Here is an 11,253-nt window from a genome sequence, read left to right on the forward strand (position 1 = left end):
TAGCTTGAACTTACACATTAAACTGCCCAGAATATTTGAAACCTTAAACTATTCCAGTCTACTATCCCTGTGTGTAGCAGAAAACCAAGAGAGAGATGGGGACCAGGGCAATGAACACTCCTAGCCTCGATCGGAAAAAAAATGAAGGAAAGTTGTTCTTCAGTGTTATCCCAACTTCCACATCATTTTTCCCCCTCCTTTTTTGTGTCAAATGATCTAAATGCATTAATGTATTTTCTTGAATGCCGTGATCTCCACCATAAACCTGCCTTCTTAAGGCAATACCTCTGTGCTATGGTGCCATCATTTTATTCTGTACCCTATTAAAAACAGCTTTCTGGCAAATGGACATGTTGAAAATATTTGAATGGATGTGTATCTCTTCCAGATATAGGATACAGGGATTTAACTTTAAGGAACTCTGATGTTGAGATCTGGACTACTAGAGATGGACTGGCAGGGCTGTGTGTGGGCAGAATTGTAGTCTCACAATCCATCAGAGCACATGAACGTGGGAGTCCACATGGTTCCTCCACATACCACTGTTGCTGTTCAGGACATGCTGCAGTTGGGGACTGTATATTTATTAGAGAGAAACATGCATTAGAGAGAAATATAACATGAAGGAGAACATGGGATTTGGAGCCTGTGCCTAACACCTCCCACTTTGTGATATCAGACAAGTCTTGTTATGTCATTAGTAGACGGAACATGTTACTAACATCTCCATCACTGGATTTAGTCAAGAGAAAACGTGAGATATTTGGTAAGTTTGGATTCTTTGTGGGTTGTTACATGCCACACTGAAAATGGACCAGTACTAGGAGTAAAACATTGGCTTTCCGTACCTACATGTGTGAACAGAAAGTCCACATTAGGTACCTACCCATTTTATAAAATAATACACACATATACATATTTCATGAAAAATTATTTTATTGAGGACATTCATCTGTATTTATATTATGCTTGTTGGCCGTCTTGGAGATTTTTAGTTTATGCCATTTAGAGTAGAGTTTCAGGGAGCTAGATGTGAAGGGGAGACATCTTTAAATACTTTAAAAACCTCCATGCCCCAGTTGTCCTACAGTTTATTTTCTTTGACAAATGAGTATGATTTTAAGCCATTTGGACATAGAGGAGTATATTGTGAGCAAGTAAATAAGGTTATGGTAAAAATGAAAACTGTGCAGCCACATTTTTGTAGGACAATGATGGCACTTCCATAGTAAAACAAGGTGGAAACATTTTATCAAAATGCAAATCAAACATTTTTAACCATGTCAATATGTTTTTATTATTATCTGTAGATGGGGCACACTGAAAGGGGCACAAGGACGGAAAGAAAAATTCTGGGTAGGTACCGCTTTCCAACTGCATTTCTACTGTGATGTGACTATTTTAGAATCATCTGTGTCTCTACCTCCTGGTTTGTGTTATTTAGTCACTCTAAGTTACAGTGATATTATTTTTAATAATGGTATTTTCTCCGGCAGAAAATTCTTTATAATCATTTGTATTAAAGTAACAGTTTTCCTCAGTTCCTCTTATTTCACATTATAGAAGAAGAAAAAGTGTTTTTTCTTCAAAGCAAGAATCAACAGGAAAACATTTTGTTTTGTTTTCATCCATGTTAAAGTAATGGCTAGACTTCTATCATATGTCAGTTTTGTGTTCTCACATTATTTTTGCTATGGATGGTGCCTTTGTAATGTTAGTATCAATATTAGGTATTGATATAAAGTATACATATTTCCCATAGTGGTAAAGTGCTTTATTTTTGCTTTTGCCAATTATAACAAATACATGTTCCTTCACTGAGAAAGAAACAATGTCTAGTATAAAAATTAATAGAAGGTTACACATAAGAAACATTTTAAAGAGGACTGGAACATATTATCTCAAATATCCAATTAATTACAATGAACTTTGATGAATTGTTCCAGGTCCTTATATTATATGCATTTTAATTTTAATTTTTGCAAAAAGGCAGAAATAGAATGAATAGGTAATGGTAATTATTATGAAATTCGAATTTGCATATATACAGTAGAGAGCATATTATAACTTATAGACCTAAATATTAGGAGTGATAGTCATCACAGTGACTCATATGTGGTCACCTCTTATATTTGTCTTGTTGACAAATCGAAGTATTTTGCTTTTAAGTAGAATGATGCTTCTTTGTATTTAAACTGAGATTTCTTGGAGCGCCTGGGTGGCTCAGTCAGTTAAGCATCTGACTCTTGATTTCAGTTCAGGTCATGATCTTATGATTGGTGAGTTTGAGCCCTGCATTGGGCTTTGTACTGACAGTGTGGAGCCTGTGTGGGATTCTCTCTTCCTCTCTCTCTCTCTGCCCCTCCCCTGCTCTCGCTCACATGCTCTCTGTCTCAAAATAAATAAACTTAAAATAACCTTAACTTTCTTAAATATCATTATCTTCAAGAAAAGAAAGTTTGCAGTAGCCAATAATTAACATTAATGCTACATAGTTAAAATTCATAATTTGTGAAAGGGGATATGTTGTTTGAATGCCTACAATTAAGTTTCTATATAGGATTACTACTAAATGAGTTTAAACAGTTATTCAGTATCATAATAATATAATATTTACAGGCAAAAACAAATAATTTGGTTAATGTATTGAATTCACAACAGTTTTTAGCATTTAGCACCTGACACACCTGATAGCTATTTGTGGAGTGGATATGAATGAAAGTGCAAACAAACAAACAAACAAACAAACAACTTTCTGTGACCCTCTCACCTTCAACCTCATCATTTCCTCCCTAGAGCCTCATGGATGGTGTACACATACATGCACATGCACGCACACACAGACACACACACACACAGACATACACAAATGCACATATACTCGCTCATTCTCATATATTCAACACATACATGCATGCCATCCTTTTAGATTACTTTTGTTGCAATTCCTATCAATTCTGAACTTACTACTTATCTAAAATTTTCTAAGAAAACTATTTCATGGGCATAAAATCAGGATTTCTTTCTGCTGTGACTCTTTTAGATAAATTGATTAATATCAGTGGTAGGAATATAAGAATCAAATTTAAAAATTATCATATTTTATTAAATTGAACATTTTAGTTAATATTTTCTCCACCTAACTGTATCCTCATCTTGGGCCAGTATTGTGTCTGCCTTACTAACTACTGTATCCAAAGGACAGAGCAGAGTAACTGATACATAATGGGTATCTACGCAATGCTTGTTACTTGACTGAATGAATAACATTGATCTATGCAATCAGGAAAAATTAGTCAGGTCACTAAAATAGTTTTCATTTTATATAAAAATTAATATTTGGGTTAATTAAAATATGAAATTCTTACTTAGTACTACTGTTTTGCTAGAATTATGAAGGGTCTGAGATGTTATCCTACTTGAATTAAGAAACATGGGTCAGAAGAAAAGAGTACTTTACTGATGCTTACATCCAGATCAGTAGCCAGATGTCACCACATAAGTCCTCACACTTCAGTCTGGCAGTGATAAGAGGCAACAATGTTTTTCCATACAAGTAGCAGCTGATACCTCATAAATGAGGGACAGAGAACAATGGATTTTCTCCATTTATATAGTGGAGACAGGCAATCTCCTCCTTTTCTGCAAGGAACAAAAAAAAAATATTCTATTAAAATGGGATGGAAAGGGTCCTATGTTCTTACCCTTTCCCTTAGGAATATAAATATGGCTTTGCAAGGGTCAGATGAATACAGATAATGTCTCCAAATGCTGAACTTCATCCTTTTTTAACATGTAAAAACCAAGAGAGATAATATTCCAGTACTCCTGGCACCATGGGGCTTAATTTAAGACCTTGTCTGGTCTCTGACTCTTTGGCCCTCTTGGGGAGATAAGAGAAGTTTTATTACCCTTTTGGATCAGATCAATTAACTAGACAAATGGCTACAGATCTAATTCTCATTGAATGTGAAGATAAAATATTTCTGGCAGAAGTGAAAGCAAATATTCTGTGTCTCTATATCATATACACCCTTTGTGCACCAGTAGATTAGAGGTTTTTTTTGCAAGGGCACTGAGAAGTTCAGAAAAGTTTTATTGCCCCATAATTATATATGAACATTTTAAAATATTTACATGTAGGCCTATGATATAGTAAATTAAAATTTTAAAAAGTAGATGACTTCCACTACTGAGTAAAATTTAATACATAACAATAAGCCATATATACCACTAAATAAGTTGAAAATAGTATCAGAATTAATTTTCCAAACCATATTTTTATTTTATTTTTATTTTTTTTAAATATATGAAATTTATTGTCAAATTGGTTTCCATACAACGCCCAGTGCTCATCCCAAAAGATGCCCTGTTCAATACCCATCACCCACCCTCCCCTCCCTCCCACCCCCCATCAGCCCTCAGTTTGTTCTCATTTTTTAAGAGTCTCTTATGCTTTGGCTCTCTCCCACTCTAACCTCTTTTTTTTTCCTTCCCCTCCCCCATGGGTTCCTGTTAAGTTTCTCAGGAACCACGTAAGAGTGAAAACATAGAGAAAGACAGATACCAAACCATATTTTTATAGAAACGAGAGAGCTGAATATGGGGACAATTTTCCATACTGTGAACATTCGGTAGGTCTGGGTTTAAGCTGAAGGTTACATTTCAAATAAGGAGAGAGAGAGAGAGAGAGACCTCTGGGAGATAGAAAATCCAGCTGAATTAGAATTTAGATGAACCCCAAACACAAAGCCATCTCTTTCCATGGAATATTTAATAAGTTGCTAGAACAGTGTGAGTAGCTAAGGAGGGGAATAAGAAGGCAGAGTGAAATCTGCAGCCTTGAAGATATTGTAGTAGGAGTCCCACTGGAAGAGAGCCTGAAACACACACATCATAGGCATAAACCCCAAATATAGGAAGAAAACCAGGAGTGGAATGAGTTTAACGAAAGCTCATCTCCAGCCCTGAGCGGACTCAGTTTCTGCACAAATTGAGGTGATTAATTCCTCACCATATCTCTTTAGGAGAAGAAAGGGCTAAACTTCTTAGGAAAATAATACCCAGGTCAATCTATAATTATTAGGACAACATGTCCAGCTTACATTTAAAAATTCTGAAATATGTGAAGGAGAAAAATGTGACCAATAACTAAGGGGAAAAACTATCAATAGATAATACTTTAGATGTTGGCTTTAAAAGAGCCATTGTAAAAATCATTTTAAAAATATGGATGAAAGATGGAGACTTAAAAAAATTAATATTCATTTTTTGAGAGACAGAAAGACGGAGTGTGAGCAGTGGAGGGGTGGAGATAAAGGGAGACACAGAATCCAAAGAAGGCTCCAGTCTCCAAGCTGTCAGTGCAGAGCCCAACATGGGGCCCAAACTCACAAACCACAAGATCATGACCTGAGTTGAAGTCAGCTGCTTAACTGATTGAGCTATGCAGGTGCCCCATGAAAGATGGAGACTTTTAACAAAGGACTTAAATATATATATAAATGAATTATTGAATTGTGAGTGCAATGTTTGAAATTAAGAACTTGCTGGATGGGTTAAATGGCAAACAGAATTAGTGATCTTAAATAAAAGTCAATGAAATTTGTAGTACACAGAGAAAAACAATGAAAGAAGGAAATACAGAACAATGTGAATACAAAGGATAGGACACAATCAACAGTTTAACAGACACGTAATTGTATTCTCATAAGGATTAAGAGAGAGAGAGAAAGTGAGAGAGAGGGAGAGAATGAGTCAGAATCAATATTTATTTATTTATTTAAATTTTTTTAACGTTTATTTATTTTTGAGACAGAGAGAGACAGAGCGTGAACGGGGGAGGGTCAGAGAGGGAGGGAGACATAGAATCAGAAACAAGCTCCAGGCTCTGAGCTGTCAGCACAGAGCCCAATGCGGGGCTAGAACTCACGGACCGTGAGATAATGACCTGAGCTGAAGTTGAACCCTTAACCGACTGAGCCACCCAGGCGCCCCGATATTTAAAAACTTAATAGCCAATAGTTTTCCAAAACTGAAGGACATGAACCCAAAAATTCAGAGAGCTCAATAAACTCCAGGAAGGAGAAATAAAAAAAACCAAAAAGCAAAAAACAAAAAAACTATGCCCAGGCATTTAATAATAAAACAATTGAAAGTAAATGATAAAAAGGAAAATTTAAAAATGGTAGAGCTTTTTAAATGATAGGTTAACCTCAGAAAAAATAGCCTAACTGACAGCTGGCTGGGGAAAGGATATCTTTAATAAATGATGTTGAGAAAAGTGTATTCACAAGCAAAAGAATGAGAGTGGACCCCCTTTTCACACCATTTACAAAAATTAACACAAAATGGGTTAAAGATTTAAGTGTAAGACCTGAAACTGTGAAGACAACAGGGAATCACTCCTTAACATTGATCTTTGCAATGACTTCCAGGATAGGACACCAAAAGCACAAATGGCAAAAACAAAAATAAATAAGTGGATTACATCAAACTAGAAAGCTTCCACACAGCAAGACAAAAACAAAACCAAAAGTAACAATAAAAGCCAACCTGGAATGGAGAAATTACTTGTAAATTATGTATTCGACAAGGGGTTGATATCCAAAATATTTAAGGAACTCATACAATTCAGTAGCAAGAAAACAAATAATGAGATTAAAAACAAGCAAAGAATCTGAATACGCTTAGTTCCAAAGAAGATATAAAAATGGCCAACAGGTGCATGAAACGTGCTCAATAGCACTAGTCATTATGGAACTGTAAACCAAAACTACCATCAAATATCACTTCACACCATCAGAATGGCTAAAATCAACAACACAAGAAACAACAAATGTTAGTGAGGATGTGGAGAAATGGGAACCCTCTTGCACTGTTTGGTGGGAAATCAAACTGGTGCAGCTACTCGGGAAAACAGTATGGAGACTTCTCAAAAGTTAAAAATAGAACTACCCTGTGATCCAGCAATTACACTACTAGGTATTTACCTAAAGAATACAAAAATACCAATTCAAAGGGATACATGAACCCCAATATTTATAGCAGCATTATCTACAATAGCCAAATTATGGAAACAGCCCAGTGTCCATCAATAAATAGATAAAAAATATGTGCTATATATGTGTAATGGAATATTAACCATGAAAAAAGAATGAATTCTTGCCATTTGCTTTATAGCTAGGGAGTATTATGATAAGGAAAAAGTCAGCCAGAGAAAGACAAATACCATATCATTTTACTCATGTGTAGAATTTAAAAAACAAAACAAATGAGCAAAGGGGAAAAAGGGAGGGAGCAAACTAAGAAACAGACTCTTAACTATAGAGAACAAACTGATAGTTATCAGAGGGGAGGCGGATGGGGTGATGGGAAAATAGGTGATGGGGATTAAGGAGTGCACTTGTTGTGATGAGCACCAGGTGTTGTATCAAAGTGTTGAATCACTATATTGTATACCTGAAACTGGTATTAAATTGTATGTTAACTAACTGGAATTTAAATGCAAACATTTAAAAAATTAACACCAAATCCTTCTCAAACTTTTTCAAAAATTTGAAGAGGAGGGAACCCTCTGAAGCTCTTTTTACAAGGCCAGCATTACCCTGATACCAAAGCCAGAAAAGGTCACTACAAGAAAATAAAATATCCCTGATGAATAAAGATTCAAAAATCCCACCCCCCCCCAAATAGTACTAGCAAACTGAATTCAACAGTACATTAAAGTGATCATAATTGTGAACAAAAGGATTCATGCCTGGGGTGTAAGTATGGTTTGGCATAAGCAAATCAATAAGTGTGATACATTACATTAATAAAATGAAAGATAAAAATTATATGATCATGTCAATAGATATAGACAAAGCATTTGACAAAATTCACATTCTTTACTGATTAAAAAATCTCAAAAATTTGGTTTAGAAGGAATATACCTCAACATAATAAAGGCCATATGTGATAAACACAGAGTAAATATCAAATTCAATAGTGAAAGATTGAAAGCATTCACCCTATGATCAGGAACAAAACAAAGATGTCCACTCTTATCCTATTCAAGATAGTACTGGAAGTCCTAGAAAGAGCAATTAGACAAGAGAAAGAAACAAAAGGCATCCAAATCAGAATAGAAGAAATAAACTGTCTCTCTTTGCAGATGATATGATCATATATATATAAAATCCTAAAGACTCCATCAAAAAAACTATTAGAACTAATAAATCAACAAAGTGGAAGGATACAAAATCAACATACAAAAATCAGTTGTATTTTTATATGCTAATGGTGAACTATTCTAAAAAATGTTTCACTTATGATAAAATAAAAAATATGTATTAGTATGCACTTAACCAAGGATGTGAAAGATCTGTATAATAAAAATTATAAGAAATTGATAAAAGAAATTAAAGAAGACACAAATAATGAAATGATATCCCATGTTCATGGATCAAAAGAATTAATATTGTTAAAATGTCCATACTACCCAAAACCATCTATAAATTCAATGCAATCCCTATCAAATTTCCAATGACAATTTTTACAAAAATGAAAAATATCCTAAAAGTTGTTTGGAGCCACAAGAGACTCTGAACTGCCAAAGTAATCCTGAGAAAGATTACTGGAGGCATCACAAATTTTGATTTCAAATTTTACTTCAAAATTTTAATAGTCAAAACAGTACATTACTGGCATAAGAATAGACACACGGACCAATAGAACAAGATCAAGAGCCCAGGAAAAAACCCACTTACATATAATCAACTGATATTTGACAAAAAGACCAAGAAGAGGCAATGGAGAAAGGATAGTCTTTTCAATAACTGGTGTTGAGAAAGGTGTTTAACCATATGCAGAAGAATGGAATTGAAACCCTATTGTACTCCACTCATAAAAATGAACTCAAAATGGATGAAAGACTTAAATGTAAGACTAGAAATTACAAAGATACAGGAAGAAAACACAGGGGAAAATCTCCTTGATGTTGATCCTTGCAAAGATTGTTTGGATATGACACCAAAGATGCAAAGATAAAAGCAAAAATCAACAAGTGGAACAAGGGCTTCTGCCTAGCAAAACAGTAAGTAAACTAAAAAGGCAACCAATGGGAGGAAACATTTGCAAACCATCTATCTGATATGGGGTTACTATCCAAAATATATATATAGGAACTCATGCAACTTAATAGCAAAAACCACACATAATCCAACTAAAAATGGGCAAAAGACGTGAATAGACAATTTCTCCCTGAAATAATACAAATGGCCAATAGATAGGTGAAAATGTATTCAATATCATTAGTCATCAGGGAAATGAAAATTAAAACCACAATGAAATATTACTTCTCACCTGTTAGAATAGCTAATATCAAAAAGACGGGAGAAAACAAGTGTTAGCGAGGATGTGGGGAAAAAGGAACACTCATGCACTGTTGATGGGAATGGAAATTGGTGTGGCCACTGTGGAAAACAATTTGGAGTTCCCTCAGAAAATTAAAAAAATAGAATTACCATATGATCCAGTAATCCCACTTTTGGGAATATATCCTTCAGGGCTTTTTCTGCTACATTTACTTATGGACTAACTCCCTTCCAGTCTTCAGGTTAATCGTTATATACTCCATTAATGTTTTTCACCCCCTACCCCAAACACTTATTCAGGCAAGCTCTAAACCCCAGGAGACATTCTGGACCTAGTCTACCTTTTTAGTTAATCTCATATTTTAAAATAAAAAATAAAAGTAGAAAGAAAATGTTTAATTCTTATTGAATTTACTTCCTGAATATTTCTCAAATACTTTCTCTATTTCTCTTCCTAGTCCTCCCGCCCCTGTTAAGACATCAGACTTACTGGCTAGTTTACTAGCTAGTCTCCCTGCCTCTTGTGTTTACCCTCTTAAATCCATCCTTCTCATATCACATGGAGTAATATCATCAAAATATAAATTTGTCCACCTTGCTCTCCTACTGGAAGTACCTTAAGACCTTGTCATCATTTTCACCATTATTTTCTCAGTATGTATTTCCTTAACTCCCTTTCAGCCTCATAACCCACCAGCCTGCTTCTGTTTTATGATCTAATTACAATAATTTCATTGCTTCATTTCAGGGCTTCATGCTGCTCCATGCTTTGCTGTTGTTTATGCTTTTGCTGTTTTCCTTTACCTGAATCTCCTTTCCTCCTGTTTTTATCTGGTTCATTTGTTCCCAGGTTTTAATATGGATCACATATAGCACTTCTTCCATGATGACTTTTCTGAACCACCCAAATAAATGAGATGCCCCTCAGCTGTCTTCAGTAGCACCCTGTGCATAGTTCTACCCGAGTACTTGGCTTATGTTGTTGTCCTTCATTAGTTTAGCTTAAGCTCCCTGAACACAGAATAAGATATTATTTATCTTCGTTCCCCTGGTGCTTAGCACAGAGCAAATCACATAGGAGACACTATAATTGCAGCTTGTCTGACATCTTTTGATATGGCATTACAAATATATGTTACCATTATACGCATGGGAACTGAGAGGTTTTATACCAAGTCTAGTTATTGTGAACTTGAGTGTGCATGCATATTAAAGTAACTGATAAATAGTATAACTGTTTTATTCTTATTTAGAAAATATTTAGGCTCTTAATAATTGTGATCTATAATAAGTCAAAAGCATTTAAAGCTACATGAGTTCCTTGTGTTTTTATAGTCAGGATTAAATATCCAACTATGATATTCATCTTCTCTCTCTCTCTCTCTCTCTCTCTCTCTCTCTTTTCTGCAGATTGCTGCCAATTCCTGGGGAAAGTCATGGGGAGAGAATGGCTATTTCAGGATTCTTCGAGGAGTAAATGAATCTGACATTGAAAAGTTGATTATCGCAGCTTGGGGCCAACTGACAAGTTCAGATGAACCATAACATATCATTAAATTTCCATAAGGCCGTGCACTTAAGTAACCCCTCAAATTGAAATTAAGCAAAGTAAGGTTCTCTGTGACAGTGGAATCTTTGTCTCTCCACATTGTTATTATAATGTGCCTATTTTCTTGTTTCACCCCAGGCTCCCTGCTTCTGCTTCCTTCATATCACTAAGTATATAAAAACACTAACAGAGGACAGCAGAGTAGCTAAATGGCTTTACGGTTCTCTGGCTGTCTTTTTCTTCCTCTCAAGATAGTATTCTTTTTGACTTTGATAGTTCACAAAAGTGTAATAGTGCTTGTCTTAAAAGTTCATGGTATTCCTTTGTAGAAATGAAGTAGTTTCTGTC

General features: G+C 35.0%; 1 protein-coding gene across 1 annotated transcript in view; it reads left to right on the forward strand.

The window, feature by feature from the left end:
- TINAG (tubulointerstitial nephritis antigen) overlaps positions 1-10,979 on the forward strand; it is an 83,267-nt gene extending 72,288 nt beyond the window's left edge. The window contains exons 10-11 of the mRNA XM_042937322.1: positions 1,311-1,356; positions 10,767-10,979. Of these exons, the coding sequence (XP_042793256.1) occupies positions 1,311-1,356; positions 10,767-10,901 (181 nt within the window). The 3' untranslated portion in view covers positions 10,902-10,979. The remainder of the gene's footprint in view (positions 1-1,310; positions 1,357-10,766) is intronic.
- The last annotated feature ends 274 nt before the right edge of the window (positions 10,980-11,253 follow it).

This window comes from Panthera leo, chromosome B2 (assembly GCF_018350215.1).
Source record: "Panthera leo isolate Ple1 chromosome B2, P.leo_Ple1_pat1.1, whole genome shotgun sequence".
Lineage (NCBI taxonomy): Eukaryota > Metazoa > Chordata > Mammalia > Carnivora > Felidae > Panthera > Panthera leo.